Source organism: Triticum dicoccoides, chromosome 1B (assembly GCF_002162155.2).
Source record: "Triticum dicoccoides isolate Atlit2015 ecotype Zavitan chromosome 1B, WEW_v2.0, whole genome shotgun sequence".
Lineage (NCBI taxonomy): Eukaryota > Viridiplantae > Streptophyta > Magnoliopsida > Poales > Poaceae > Triticum > Triticum dicoccoides.
In genome coordinates this window covers 190,697,007-190,713,224 of record NC_041381.1, presented here as the reverse complement: position 1 = coordinate 190,713,224, position 16,218 = coordinate 190,697,007, and the positions used below count along the sequence as shown (strand labels likewise).

The 16,218-nt window shown below is 49.7% G+C and overlaps 1 protein-coding gene across 1 annotated transcript; it reads right to left on the bottom strand.

Moving 5' to 3' along the window:
* Positions 1-8,977: 8,977 nt before the first annotated feature.
* LOC119350287 lies at positions 8,978-11,001 on the bottom strand. The gene is made up of 5 exons (XM_037618197.1): positions 10,976-11,001; positions 9,986-10,155; positions 9,574-9,865; positions 9,239-9,402; positions 8,978-9,132 (listed from the first exon to the last, which is right to left on the bottom strand). Exons 1-5 carry the CDS (start codon positions 10,999-11,001, stop codon positions 8,978-8,980), a joined length of 807 nt encoding a protein of 268 aa, XP_037474094.1.
* Positions 11,002-16,218: the final 5,217 nt, after the last annotated feature.

Here is a 16,218-nt window from a genome sequence, read left to right as displayed (position 1 = left end):
TCACATTGTGCACATTATGATGATGTCCTACCGAGTGGGCCCAGAGATACCTCTCCGTTAACCGGAGTGACAAATCCCAGTCTCGATTCGTGCCAACCCAACAGACACTTTCGGAGATACCTGTAGTGCACCTTTATAGCCACCCAGTTACGTTGTGACGTTTGGTACACCCAAAGCATTCCTACGGTATCCGGGAGTTGCACAATCTCATGGTCTAAGGAAATGATACTTGACATTAGAAAAGCTTTAGCATACGAACTACGATCTTTGTGCTAGGCTTAGGATTGGGTCTTGTCCATCACATTATTCTCCTAATGATGTGATCCCGTTATCAACGACATCCAATGTCCATGGTCAAGAAACCGTAACCATCTGTTGATCAACGAGCTAGTCAACTAGAGGCTCACTAGGGACATGGTGTTGTCTATGTACCCACACATGTATCTGAGTTTCCTATCAATACAATTATAGCATGGATAATAAACGATTATCATGAACAAGAAAATATAATAATAATAACCAATTTATTATTGCCTCTAGGGCATATTTCCAACATGATTCACCCTTTTGGAAAGGGCTTATGAAAGTAAAGCTTTCATTGTTTCAGAGGACAAAGTTTATTGTTGGTGACGGTGCCAGTACGAGATTCTGGGAGGATACTTGGCTCGGAGGGGCGCCCCTTGCCATCCAATACCCGTCGTTATATCGTATTGTTCAACGACGTGAGGCTTTCGTTGCAACGGTGTTTCATTCAATCCCCCTTAATATTCAGTTTAGAAGGCCGTTAGTGGGTAATCGTTGGGAAGATTGGCTACATCTAGTTAGGAGACTGATGAATGTCCAACGTTCACAACAACCCGATAGATTACGCTGGAATCTCACTAGGTCGGGTGAATTTACAGTTAAATCAATGTATGTTGATGTCATCAATTCGAGCTCGATTCCTAGTTCCAATCATGTGTGGGATGTCAAAGTTCCTTTGAAAATCAAAGTGTTTATGTGGTTTCTACACAAACAAGTTATTTTAACCAAGGACAACTTGACAAAGCGTAATTAGACATGGCCTACTAGGTGTAGTTTCTGTGATCGGGGTGAAACAATTAAACATCTTTTTCTTGATTGCCCACTAGCTAGAGTTTTATGGAGGACGGTCCATATTGCTTTCAATATTTCTCCACCGAATTCAGTCAACACGTTATTTGGAACGTGGCTTAACTGGGTAGAGCCCGGGTTAGCGAGTGCGCCTTGGTGTGGGCGCTCTGGAATTGCAGAAATGATTTGGTTTTTTAACAGAACAACAAACATTCATTTTTTGCAGGTTATCTTCAGAGCTACGGCGCTGATCCGTTCCTGGTCGCTACTCACTCCGACGGAGGCCAGGGAGCGTTTGGTTACTGGATCTACCCGCCGGGAGACGGTAGCTCGGGATATCTTCAACCGGTTTGGATGGCGGTCATGTAATAGGATAGGCAATTAGTTTCCCTGTCTATTTTCGAGCCAGCCGGTTGTGGTTTATCTCTTTTGGCTAGTTAGTGTGTCTAGCCTTTTGGTTTTGTGTGAGCCTTTTGTCTTATCTTTCTTTACTTGCGGAGATATTGAGACCTTGTTGAACCTTTTTTATTCATGTTGATGCAGAGGCCGGGGAGGCCCCCCTTTTCTAAAAAAACAAAGCTACCTACGCGGCTACGCCCACTTCTTCCTGCCTCCTTCGTCTGCTTTCCTGAAGTGGAGAGATGCATGTCTAGTAGTGATCGTTTCGTGTAAGTAGGCAGTATCCATTTTGGGCGTGCTGGCTACTTGAGGAACGCAAAGGCCCCTTACGTGTCACCCTCCCTGCGGTGTGTTTGCTGCGCGCAAGTGCCAGCTGAATTTCAACACAAGTCGCAACTCATGCCACACCTAGCAAGTGGATGCACAGTATGCACCTCGACACCGCAGGGAAGATCGTCGAAGGGGTGAGTTTGTACACGGTCAAACTTCTAAAGTTTCCCGGAAGATTGTCAAGGGGGTGATCGTGAAAGCGGCAACTGGGCGGAAGACCTCGTCTGGTAAGTTTAGGCTAGGATTTTTAGTCCTCGTAGGGGTGGCCGTTTAGGAGGGTGGTGGTGTGTAACAACCCCAATCGGATCGAGGGGATCGGGATCCAGAGAGGGGACGAGGGAGCATGTGAGGAAGGGGATGAGCTTGGGGAAGGGGCTAAGATTTCAGAGGAAAGTTGGATACAGAGAATGGTTCACACACACACATGCCATACACAGCCATAGGCGGCCACCCTTTAACGCTACCTACGCCTCCACTTGGCCGGCCAGCTGGCTGGGCCCACCAGCCAGCTCCTTAGTCACGCTAACAGCTGTTTAGGCGTGACATTCTCTCCTCCTTAAGACAAGGCCTCCCCCTCCCAGATGGTGTCCGTGGGAAATCGCCGACGTAGTACATCGTAGTCCTCCCAGGTGGCCGCGTCCGAGGACGAAGACGACCACTGGATCTTGAGCTATACCACGGGCGCGTCACCGTGCTTCATCATGCGCCGCTCTAGAATCTTGACGGGCTCTGCCATTGAAGCAGACAGGTCTTGGACTCGGGGAAGCTCGGCGAACACCAGCGTGTAATCCGGCATGAACGGCTTCAGCTGGGAGACGTGGAAGACTGGGTGCACGCGGCTGTTCGGCGGCAAATCCAGCTTGTAAGCCAGCGGTCCAATCTTCTCCAACACGGTGTAGGGGCCGAAGAATTTGTATGCGAGCTTGGCGCATGGGCGCGAGACCACCGAGCGTTGCACGTAGGGTTGTAACTTCAGTAGGACTTGTTCCCCCACCTGGAAGGAGCGCTCGATGCGGTGCTTGTCCGCCTGCTTCTTGAAGCGGTGCTGGGCGCGCGTCAGTTGCGCATGGATGGCATCCGTATGAGCTGCCCAGTCCAGGTCATCGCCGGCTGGTGCCTCCTCTGCCCAGGTTGCCATGGCGCCCAAATTGGCTTCTCTGCCGTACAGGGCCTTGAAGGGTGTGCAGTTGAGGGAGGAATGGAAGGTCGAATTTTACCAGAACTCAGCCATCAGTAGCCAGCGGCGCCACTTGTTGGGGAGTCGTGGACGGCGCAGTGCAGGTACATCTCCAGGCACTGGTTCACCCTCTCGCTCTGGCCATCGGTCTGCAGGCGGTACGCCGTCGAGTATAGAAGTTTGGTGCTCGCGCTCTCGAGGAGCTCACGCCAGAGGTTGCTGGTGAAGATCTTGTCGCGGTCGGAGACAATGGAAGAAGGAATCCCATGCAGCTTCACAATGTTGTCCCAGAACACGCGGGCGACTGCTGCCGCGGTGAAGGGGTGGCGAAGTGGCACAAAGTGTGCAAACTTGGTGAAGCGATCGACGACCACCATGATGGAGTTGCAGCTCTCGGACACCAGCAAGCCCTCGATGAAATCCATTGTCAGGTCCTCCCATGGCGCAGATGGAATGGGCAAGGGCGCGAGGAGGCCGGCCGGCTTGGTATGCTCATGCTTGGCCTGTTGACAGATGGTGCATTGGTGCACGAATTCCTCCACGTCGTTCTTCAGGCCACGCCACTCGAAATGCTTCTTGACCCGGTGATAGGTCGTCGTGACGTCGGAGTGGCCGCCCACCGCGCTGTTGTGGAGCGCGGCGATCAGCTTGGTGCGCAGGGCCGTGTTCGCCCCAATCCAAAGCCGGCCTTGGCGATGAATGATGCCTCGATGGAGCTCGTACCCATCTGCATCCGGGCTGGACACGACTAAGTGCTGGAGGTGTTCCTGGGCATCCGCGTCTGTCGTGTAGGAGTTAGCCACCTCTTGCAACCATGTCGGCTGATAGGTCGAGAGCGCGGCCACGTCCATTAGCTTGCCCACCCTGGAGAGCGCATCCGCCACTCCGTTGTCGAGGCCGCGCTTGTACAGGAAGCAAAATTGAAGACCGACGAGCTTGGACATGGCCTTGCGTTGTACGTCTGTCTCCAGGTGCTATTCGCCCAAGTTGCAGAGGCTCTTGTGGTCTGTGAGGATGTCGAATGGCCCGCGCTGAAGATACTGACGCCATTTGTCCACCGCCATCATAACCGCGAGAAACTCCTTCTCATAAGTGGAGAGTTTCTAGTTGCGCGCGCCAAGCGCCTTGCTGAAGTAAGCCACGGGGTGCCCCTCCTAGGTGAGCACCGCGCCGATGCTCGTGTCACAAGCATCCGTTTCGATGGCGAACGGCTTGTCGAAGTTGGGGAGCACGAGCACCGGGGTGGTGACCATGGCCTGCTTGAGCAGGTCGAACGCTGCCTGAGCGTGCTCGGTCCACTCAAAGCCTTTCTTGGTGAGGAGCTGCGTGAGGGGCTTGGCGATGATGCCGTAGTGTGGCACAAACTTGCGGTAATAGCCGGTGAGGCCGAGGAAACCGCGAAGTTCCGTCGCTGTCGTCGGCGTAGGCCACTGCACCATGGCCTGGGTTTTCTCCGCATTGGTGGCGACGCCCTCGCGGGAGATCACATGGCCGAGGTAGTCGATGTGGTCGGTGGCGAACTCGCACTTGGAGGCCTTGACATAGAGTTGGTGTTGACGAAGCAATTCCAGCACCGTGCGCACATGTTCCAGGTGTTCTTCCATCGTTTCATTGAAGACCAAAGTATCGTCAAGGAAAATGATGACGAACTTGCGGATGTACTTACTGAAGATCACATTCATCAGGCACTGAAATGTTGCTGGTGCATTGGTGAGGCCGAACGGCATGACACGGAACTGAAAATGGCCGTGATGGGTTTTGAACACTGTCTTGGCCTCATCTTCTTCTCACATTCGAATCTGATGGTAGCCGGACCGCAAATCCAACTTGGAGAAGACCGTGGCACCCGCTAGTTCATCGAGCAGTTCATCCACGATTGGCAGGGGAAACTTGTTCTTGATTGTCGCGTCATTGAGCCGGCGGTAATCGATGCAAAACCTCCAGGTGTTGTCCTTCTTCTTGACGAGCAACACCGGTGCCGCGTAGGGGCTCACGTTGTGTGTGATAACCCCCGAATCCAGCATCTCACGGACCTGCCGCTCGATCTCGTCTTTCTGCAGAGGAGAGTAGCGGTAGAGGCGAGTGTTGGCTGGAATCGCCCCTTCCACCAACGTGATGGCGTGGTCGTACTGCCGGTGTGGCAGCAGGCCGTGAGGCGCGGCGAAGAAATCGACAAACTCGTCGAGGAGATCGGCGAGCGGGGTGTGGCTCGGTGTCTTGCACTTGGTCTGGACGGGCGGGCAGGCATCCACCATGGCCATTGCCCACACCTCATTGCCGGCGATCAAATTGTGAAGCTCTGCTGGTTCCACCGCCGTCAGGGTCTCGGTGGTCTTGGGCTTGAAGCCGCGCAGCGTGACTTGTTCGCCGTCGTGGAGGAATGAGACGAACTTGTCTTGCCAGTGGGAAGTCATGGGACTGTGCTGCACCAGCCAGTCCATGCCTAGAATGTCGCCGTAGGCGCCGATGTCGAGCTCGTGCATTGGTGTGGAGAAGGTGTGCCCTTGCATCCACCACTTCAGGCCGGGCACGATGCGATCATAGGTGATGCGATCGCCGTTGGCGACGCGTACTTCCACCGGAGGCAGCGGTTGAGTTTGCGCGCCGATGCGGTCGACGAAGCTCTTGTTGACGAAGCTGTGGGTGCTGCCCAAGTCGAGGAGCAGCAGCATAATCTGATTCCCCACCAGAGCACGCAGGCGAATGGTACTTGGCGAGTCGGAGCCGTCGAGCGCCCGAGCTGACAGCACGTAGCACTCTGCAGGCCGCGCTGGTGGGTCGGGCTCGTCCAAGAGCTGGAGAACATGGATCGCGTCATTGGAGAGAACCTCGCCATGCTCCCCCACATGGATGGTGAGCAATTATGCCGGCTGCGCGCAGCGATGCTCCCGTGAGTATTTGTCCCCGCACTTGAAGCAGAGATTGTTGGCGCGCCGGTAATCCCGCAGCTGTCGCTCCCTTGCGAATTCATCTCCGGTAGCGCGTGGAACGGCCGCTTGGCGCGGTGGTGCCGCGTTGGTTGGTGGAGGAGGACGCCCTGGAGGAACCGGTCCGACCCATGGGCGTGTCGTGCCTAGCTCTTCCTCCTGAATGCGCGCAAGCACGGACGCGCGGGTGATGCTCGACGGGGCTTGTAAGCGAATTGCTGTGCGCAACTCGTCCTTCAAGCCCAAACAGAACTGGGTGATGAAGAATTTGTTCATCATGGAGGGATCCGGCGCCAGAAGGTGATACATGAGCTCATCAAACGATGTGCAATACTCGGCGACGCTGCCAGTCTGCCGTAGTTGAAGGAGACGGTGCATAGTGAGCTCGAACTCGTCCGCACTGAACTCTTCGAGCAGGGCGACTGCGAACATGTCCCATGACAAATTGCGGTGGCTCTGGCGAAACGCCTGGAGCCAGTGTAATGCCTGCCCTTCGATCTACAGAGCAGCGGTGGGCACCCAAACATGTTGACCCACCTTGTAGAGCTCAAAGTACGCCAAGCACCGATCCAACCAGAGGTAGGGTGCAGATCCGTCAAAGCGGGGGAAATCGTGTTTTGGGGGTTTGTGGTAGGAGCTCTCTGTGTAGCTGGGATTGGGCGGCGGTGCGGTGACCCCAGCCATGGGCGCACCGAGAGGGGGAACCGGGATGAGTGGTGGTCGGTTGTCCCCCAAGCGAGCGTGAGCAGAAGCGGGGCGATGGGGCTCCGCGTGGGGGGGCTGGTGACGCGAAGACGGCGGCGGCGGTGGTGGTACCAGCGTGGTGACGGATCCCGCAGGTGAGGCCGAGCAGTCGACGGTCTTGCGGGCCGCATCGACATCGGCCTGCGTCAGATCGAGCTGCCGCGCAAGACCCCGCAGCTCCAGCGCGATCTGGTTGTTGAAGGAGAGTTGCGCCTCCAGTTGCTTGTCGCGGAGGGCGGTCTGCTCGTCGAGCTTGGTGAGGAGGGAGTCGAGCATCTTCGCGATGTTGGCGTTCCCTTCCTCCATGGCCTCCAGGACTTGCCGCGTCGCAACGGAGGGCTTCGAAGGCGCCGTTGCTTCGGCCTGAAAGGGGATCGAACCCCGCGACGGATTTTGGGCGAGATCCGGCGAGCGGACTCGCACCGTACACGGTGGATGTTACCGATCCACCTCCCAAGCTCCGATGGTGCAACGACGGTGAGGGGAAGGAAAATTGGCTCTGAATACCAAAGTAACAACCCCAATCGGATCGAGGGGATCGGGATCCAGAGAGGGGACGAGGGAACAGGTGAGGAAGGGGATGAGCTTGGGGAAGGGGCTAAGATTTCAGAGGAAAGTTGGATACAGAGAATGGTTCACACACACATGCCATACACAGCCACAGGCGGCCACCCTTTAACGCTACCTACGCCTCCACTTAGCCGGCCAGCTGGCTGGGCCCACCAGCCAGCTCCTTAGTCACGCTAACAGCTGTTTAGGCGTGACATGGTGCTTCATCTTTGAAGCCATGTCAACTGAAATGTTCTAACGAAATTCGAGCTTTAATCGCCATAGACAGAAACTGCAGGATTGTCTTATTGTCTTGATCTAGCATCATGGAAGACGAATAATCTTGAGTTGGTTTTCCGGGCCCCAGTCTTTCTCGAGTTCGTCCACAACAAAGTTTGCTGGGCGGTAAAGGTTTTTCTTTCTTTCTCAAGTCATTACGCCTCTAAAACTTGTAAAAGTTGAAGATCTCCACAACAAAGCACAGGGTGTCTTGGTAATTTTTATGTAAGTAGTCTCTCCCACTACGCATTGATTTCTATCTAGATAAAGCTTCTCCCACATTAAGACACATCGTCATAAGGTGTTGCCGCTAGTCTCAAAATGATGTACCATGGCACTTTCCAGATCTTCTGCCATCTTTGAACCTCACGATCAGAACCATTTGAGTACTCTCTGCGTTCTGTGCAGCCGTGCCGTTTCAGAATATCACTGTGCACCTTGTATTCTCACTTCAGCGAGAGACAAGGAAACACTCCTATTATCAAAGTTACATGCCACAAAATCCTCGGTATGCTCAGCAATGGGAATCGCAAGAATTACTCCAGCACAATACTCATTGACCATCTGACGGACCAACTATATATCCCAATTATTTCTATATATAATATATATACAAGACCCGGGATAGAAGGTGGCCATGCTAAGGAGCACCCAACGGCATCCAAGGGTCCGTCGAAATTCATCTTTTCACCTGAACTAACTCGTCATAACATCCCCTGTTTGACTAGCGCCAACACCTTTCAAGAAACTATGCCGGAAACAAACTCATACTTGGCATCAGTTTGGTGTTGACAATATTTTCCACTCTGAAAAGAGTTTGCTTGTAAAAACAGAGTTCGAAGGGAATTTGCAGCTTGACCCATTCTCCATGCTTGTCTCACGAAAGTCGTCGTACTGAAAGATGTTTGTGCGTTGCCACGGAGTTACAAATAAATCTATAGGCATTGATCAAAGGGTTTTCTATTGCAGAAAATTTCGCAGAATCGCCAATGCCTTCACCCCCTCCTCCCCACTCTAGTTCCATTCCTCTCCAGCCATATGGTTCCCTCAATCAATTGTGTTTGACCGATGTAACCATAATATATGTTCGCTCGACATATAGATTTTTTCTCAGACTATTATTACTTCTGTTTCACTTGATAATAAATCTCTTTCTGGAAATAAGCTTCGCGTTGTAGCTATTATACTACCCGTGTAAAAGTTGAAGATCTCTGCAGCAAAAGCACAGAGTGTCTTCTGATCTTTATGCAAGTCTCCCCTGCTACGCATTTGTTTCCATCTAAAGCTTCTTCCACATCGAGACACACATCATCATGCTTGTCAATGCCATTAGTTTTAGACTTCTTGTACGTTCAGCACGACCCAACAATCAAACCAACAAAGGTACGGATGGAGAATCGCAGTTCAAGCAAGTATAGAGCGCGCGCGCACACACACACACGACACGAGACATGATTATCCACGAGGACGAATAATCTAGCTACACCGTCTTGGAGGAAACAATGACTTCAACCTGAGCTTCAATGCAGCACTTTGTCTTCACGAGATAACCCTTTGATGAGTCCTTGAAATCTTCCAACGATATGAACTTGTCCCATAGCGAAGTGTGGGTATCATTCTTGAACTGGATCCGGGCTAAGGCCCCCCAAAAAAACCATGCCGATCAGGAAATACGATGATATCAATTTGTTCAGCATCTCAAATCTGGTCTATTGCGTGAAATTTGTACTAAAGGACGAACCTGATGATTTCGCGTGGTTCCCCGTTTCCTGGTCTTTGATGCTTATGCTAACTTCTGCAAGGATTGCCGAGTCCTTATCGAGTGTGTCCGGAACCTTCATGCTCAGAGACAGGGAGAGGTAGTTCCCATTCTTATCGTAACCAGATGGATAGAGAGTGATGAACCTGAAAATCAGAGAACATCACACGGTCTAATCCATCACTCATAAGAACAGGTCGATCTCCAACGGTCTTTGTTTTTTTGAAACCGAAATATGATAGCGTTTGAGTTCAAATGAAATAAAGACAATTCTGTATAAACCCAATAATTAAGAATTAATATTATTGGTCAATTACCATTTGTGTCCACAGAGCTCAAACTCTGGGGAGGTGCTCGGGTTCTTCAACACAAAGAAATCATCAATGTTCCAGGTGTAGACTTGCGGGTCACTGCAGATGTTGCTAGTCTTCTGAACAAACAGCGTCTCTGACACATCGTTACCTTTAACAGCGACAACTTTGATGAACTGGATACCGAAAACACAGCTGTCTTTGACGAGGAATCCATAGGATTGCTCCTTAAGCTTCGCGAGGGGGATCATGCATGAGCTCCCAGAGACTCTGCTTGTAGACTGAAAACTGTGGCTCACTGCAAACAGAATATTCAAATGTAGTTCCTCTAGTAAAAAAAAAACTGGCTATAATCAACACTATCAATCTAGTAGCCGACTAGTTGTGAAGCTTAAAGAACTACTATTTGCTAACCTACCTTGATGCTGTTCGTGGTGCTTTCCATATGACTGATCATATAACAAGAACTTGAAAGTTGCCTCCACGACCGTATGGGATCTCTCAGATAGTTGAAACAGCACAAGCATAAGAGAAACATATTCATTTTCGTCGCCACTCTTTCTGTCCCTTGGGTTCAGCATCAGGTTCCTGCAAATCAAGTCAAGAGACAGCAAAGAAGTGAGAACGCATTTTGTTCATGACGTGGATGCATCAAGCTGTCCACTCTGTTGGAATAGCTGAAAAAATAGCAACTGTACCAGTAATGCCCCCTGATCTCAAACACACTGGAGTTCGTCCTGTTAGAATATTATTGTATTTAAGATATAGGTAGGAGTTAGAGATAGAATAGGTTTAACATGTACGACTTGCCCTCTACTTCAAGTCTCTCTCCCTCACAATGTATTCTATATATACCCCATATGAGGGTCGGATCAATACAACAGAAACAACACCATATTCATCCATCCTATAATATTTATATGGTATTAGAGCGGTTAGTCTCACGACGCCGATCCTAAGACCTTTCACACCTTCCGTAGCGCGCCGCCCCCGGGGAGATTAATCTCCTCTCCCCGGGGGCGCGGCACCCAATTGATCAAAGATCAGATTGGTTCCGTAGATTAGATTAGATGAATTCTTCATAGTTAGAAATTCCATTAGATTAGTTTTTCATTAGCCACCAAATAAATCCAACGACCCTCAGATTCGGGAGCCTACAGGAATACCATCTTCTTCATGAAATCGTGCGGTGCCAGGCACGGCCATGTACGGACGCATGGACACTGATCCGACCGGTCTACACGGCGCGAGGACGACGATCGTGGCGAGCAGCTGCGAAGGGGACGCACCTCCGATCGCGGGAGGGCGTAGATCTCGCGGCGATTTCCATCACGTACGAGATCGTACGCGGATCTCCCGACGGCGCAACCAGCAACTCCTTCGAATCAGCAGTTCAGCACGGAGTTACCCATCGCCAAAAGCCAGCAGCCGCATCGACTTGTACGCGGAACAAGGCCATGCGCACATGCATGGCAAAACTCGCAAAGACCGCCATGCTTACGCGCATGGCATGGTGCCTTGAACTTGAGCCACGGGCCTTCTGCAAGGATCAAAAGGCAACGACGCGTGGGCCTCTGCGATCTACGGGTGGGAACAACCATCATCGCGATCCGATCTGGCCGACGACCACAGCAGTCTCGGTGTGTCGGACACCGGGAGAGCCCGTTCGAGACACGCGCACGGACGCGATCTTCAGCAAGCCGACTCCATCAACCTCCTGCGCGCCGGCTTGCCATCTACATCAAGCTGTACGATCTACACCGGCCGCCACATCCGGAGCCGAGCTACATCATCTTCTGGATGGCTGCATCGACCGCCACAGTCGATCTGCACGGCTTGCCATCTACATCAAGCTGTACGATCTACACCGGCCGCCACGTCCGGAGCCGAGCTACATCATCTTCTGCATGGCTGCATCGACCGCCACAGTCGATCTGCACGGCTACACCCACGCCTCTGCATCGAGCCGAGCGACATCAAGTTGTACGACTACGCCAGGCTACGAGCCAACATACTTCTTCGACACGACACGACATCGACACTTCGTCGCCACGAGGGACGCCTTCAAGCGACTCATCATTGTCGACACGCCACGGCAACGCCATCACAGGCACTTCATCGTCAAGGTCTTCATCAACGTGGTCTTCACCAATATCTTCATCAACACACCACCACTGCCGCCTCGTCCACAAGATGGACACCTAGCGTCCTCTGACAGACTTTTCTGCAAGACGCGACCTCGACGACGGCAATGACCGCGTCACGACGACGGCATCGACCGCGTCATCCACGACGGCACGACTGCATCGACACGGCGTCACTACAGTGATGACCCTATACAGCCACACGGTTCTGGCAAAACCGATGTGTGCTCGGTGGGCTTCCTCCGGTCTTGGCAAAACCAATGGACACATCGCCGGCGACACCCTCTGACATCTGCAAGGTGCATTGTCAACATCTGCAGCTCGGTCATAGCGCATTTTTTTTTGCGCCTCCGGCTTTGTGCGGCTTCATCATCCACGACGACTACACCATCGATCATGGCTACCTCGACCATGGCTATATCGCAATGATCGGCTACCTCGACATCGACATTCATGGCTACGTCTACAGCAACTCATCGGCGACAACTCCAGTCAACAGCGTCCGCGTCGTCACTAGCGTCCACGCCACTCCCGCTGTGACTGCGGGAGGGAAGAGAGGACAGACAAGGAAGGCACCAGAAGGGGACGCAGTCACCGCCCTAGGTGTCGACCCATCAGAGACGCAGTTGATGATGGCGCAGTGGAGAAGACGACGAAAGCGCAAGACTACAAATTCAATCGCAATCGTCCGCTTCACTCCCGCTACGACAATGTTAGAATATTATTGTGTTTAAGATATAGGTAGGAGTTAGAGATAGAATAGGTTTAACATGTACGACTTGCCCTCTACTCCAAGTCTCTCTCCCTCACAATGTATTCTATATATACCCCATATGAGGGTCGGATCAATACAACAGAAACAACACCATATTCATCCATCCTATAATTTTTATACGTTCATCCTTCACCCTTATCAAGAAGCGAGGAGAAACCATCAATCCTCCATCTGAAGGTAATCTCTGACCCGTTGAATTCCTGGCAATGCCCTTGGTTTGACTGGCCTACAAAACAACAATGCTTGCATCAGTAACAGCATGAAAAGATCACAATATATAGCAGCTCAAATCACATCAGCAGATCATGAGACGGAGAAGCACTCATGATTGATCCGTTAAATTAGTGCAGTTTTGTCAATTAGTGTGAAGTGCTTTTTGCTATTCTCGCTCTCTACACAAGAATTTATTGTCCTTGTGCACTATATATAGATCTGTAGAATGATAAAACTCACTGTGCCAGAATTACTCAGAAAATGGGGTGAGTTTTTTTTTTTTTTTTTGCTGCTAAGAGGCGAGCTTTATGCTAGCTTCTTCCTTCCCAGGGACTTCGGACAGAGGCAAACATAGAAGTTGGACTCAGGCAAACTGATGGAAGAAAAATAGGAACATTTGACTCTTTTAAGTATTGAAGAAAAATGTACTATATGTTCAAATGATCACAATGTATAGCAGCTAAAATTATTATCACACGAGCGGCCCAGTAAGAAGCACGAAATAAACCCTTACTTGAACCAGTAACACATGAGTTGTCAATAAGCCTTGCCTCCTTGGATTTCAGACTCTGCCCGTGGTTTGAGCTGCCTGAAACGAAAACAATCCTTGCATCAGTAATAGCATCAGGGGATCACAATAGAAGCTCAAATTACAACTACAGGCCACGACGACCCGGGAGACAAATAGGCGACCATGATAGATCCGTTAGATTAGTGCAGTATTGTCAATGAATGCGATGTACTGTTGTTTTTCTAGCTTTGTACACACGAATATAATGTAGAATGGCAAATTTAGCTGTGCTAGAATTACTCAGCAAATGGGTTAAGATTTCTACTTGCTTCTTCCCGGGGACTTTGGACAGACGCAAACCTTGTTTTTGTGATCTTGGACTGAGGCAAACTGATGGAAGGAAGTGCAAGTAGTACTGGGAACTTCCTCACATACATATGATGGTTACTTTGGCTAAACAGGAGGTGAAAGAAAAGGATTAACATCATGATGAGGATGAACATCTTCTTTGGTTGTCTTTCAGTAAAATAATTCATCACTTATTTATATGATTTTGTGAGCAGTCTGAACCTTGTTTATAAGATGAACCATCTAGGTTAATTCAAGTAAGAAGCAGAAAAGAAAAGGAGACTCGAAAGAAATCCTTACAGCCACCAAAAAAAAGTGATGCTTGCATCAGTATCACAACAGATAACATGATATACCACTTCAAACAAATTATTATCACAAGTTGCCCAGTAAGAAGGAAAAGGAAGCTAGCTCAAAAGAAATCCTTACTGCTGGCGCCAGTCACACATGCATTGCCCATAGCTCTTGCACTTCCTCTCTCCAGGGATCCTCTGCAATCGAAGTCAATCACAATATCACTAATAACAATATATACCCTCCGTTAAGAACATACAGATTTTACCCGCAAAAAAAGAAGAACATGCAGAGTTGTGCACTTTAGAAACAAACGAACATGAGGCCTCGTCATGAACCGAGGGGGAACGCGGCTCGGTCTCCAGCGTAGATGAGGCAGCGGACTCCGGAGCTATGCGCAGGACGGCTTGATCCGAATCGACTCGAGGAGCCGATGCATGGGGCTGCATGCGGTCGACGTGAGGCGCATGCACGTGCATGCGTCCAACGCCTGATGTAGTGCTTGGGATGGCATGTATGCAATCCTGCGCAGCGTTCTGTACTGCCTGCATGCAATTGGCATGAGGAGCTTCCATAGCTTTTGTATCATCCAGTGCTCAAGCTGCGCACCACGTCCAGTATCTGCACCATGATTAGGAAGCAAAAGAGGAGAGTATGCAACATCTACAAATTGATCAGACAAAGGAAGTGATGGTGAACTAGAATTGGAAGGATTTTGTGACGTGCAGAAATTAGAAAAAGGATAGAGATTCTCATCAAAGATAACATCACGAGGTATATAGACACGATTAGATGGAACATTGATACACTTATACCCTTTATGAAGAGAACTATACCCAAGAAACACACATTTTTTTGATCGAAACTCAAGTTTGTGACCGTTATATGGTCGAAGGCGTGGCCAACAAGCACATCCAAAAATCTTGAGAAATGTATAGTCAGGTGTTCTTGGAGTAGACACTCAATGGGAGTTTTCATGTGTAGAACTCGTGCGGGAAGCCTGTTGATGACGAAACAAGTTGTAGAAAACGTGTCAGTCCAAAAATGAAAAGGTATAGATGCATGTGCCAAGAGAGTTAGACCGGTTTCTACTATGTGTCGACGCTTACGTGCAGCAAAGCCATTCTGCTGATGTGTATGTGGATAGGACACGCGATATGTAATCCCGAGTTTCCCAATAAACATGTTGAGGTTGCGATATTCAAACCCCCCCCCCCCCAATCTGATTGAACATGAAGGATTTTATGATTAAGTAGACGCTCAACATGAGTTTGAAATTGGAGAAAAACATAGAACACATCCGCCTTGCGCTTAAGAAAATAAAGCCAAGTGAAGCGACTGTAAGCATCAATAAAATTGATATAGTAGTTATGACCGCTAACTGAAGTTTGGGCACAGCCCCATACATCTGAAATAACTATTTCAAGAGGAGCGATTTCAAGAGGAGCTGTAACTACACGACTACATAAAGAAAATGGGAGCTGATGACTTTTGCCTTGCTGACAGGCATCACACCACTAGTAGAAAAGGGGCCAATGGTCCAGGCCGGTCCAGCCCATTAGTCCCGGTTCAATCCAGAACCGGGACCAATGGGGGCATTGGACCCGGTTCGTGAGCCCCAGGGGCCGGCCACGCCACGTGGACCATTGGTCCCAGTTCGTCTAGACCTATTGGTCCCGGTTGGTGGGACGAACCGGGACCAATGGCCCTCGCTCCTGGCCCACCACCATTGGTCCCGGTTGGTGGGCTGAACTGGGACCAAAGGACGACCATTAGTCCCGGTCCATTCCACCAACCGGGACTAAAGGGTTGGTCCTCGTTGCTGCCAAAGTTTAGTCCCACCTCGCCAATCGGAGGGGAATCAGACCGGTTTATAAGCCCCTTCCTCTCTGCCTTATTGAGCTCCTCTGAAAATGAAAATGGATGCCCTTATATAGGAAATTTAGGCTAAATTCATACGAATTTCTCTTGAAATTTGTTATGAATTTAATTTGAATTTCCTCTATAAGCGCATCTATGCTCATTTCTGAGTAGCTTTTTATATAGATTTTTTTCTTTTCTGCTATACTTATTTTTTTCTTTTTATTTCAGAGTTGTAATAAGTCATTAAAAATAAGCATCTATGCTCATTTTTTAGTAAAGTTAATCATAACTATTTTTTCTTCTATTTATTTTTGAATTGTAATAAGTCATTAAAAATAAGCATCTACGCTCATATTTTAGTAAAGTTAATCACAACTATTTTTTCTTCTTTTTATTTCTGAGTTGTAATAAGTCATTAAAAATAAGTATCTATGCTCCTTTTTTAGTACAGTTAATCACAACTATTTTTTGCTTCAATTCATTTCTGAGTATCTTTTTATATA

Coding starts and splice junctions, on each gene's coding strand:
- LOC119350287 (XM_037618197.1), bottom strand. CDS start 11,001: ATGCGGCTGCTGGCTTTTGGCGATGG. Junction 10,156..10,975: donor CTGCTGGCTTTTGGCGATGG/GTAACTCCGTGC, acceptor CTTGATTTGCAG/GAACCTGATGCTGAACCCAA. Junction 9,133..9,238: donor GAACCACGCGAAATCATCAG/GTTCGTCCTTTA, acceptor GGGGGGCCTTAG/CCCGGATCCAGTTCAAGAAT.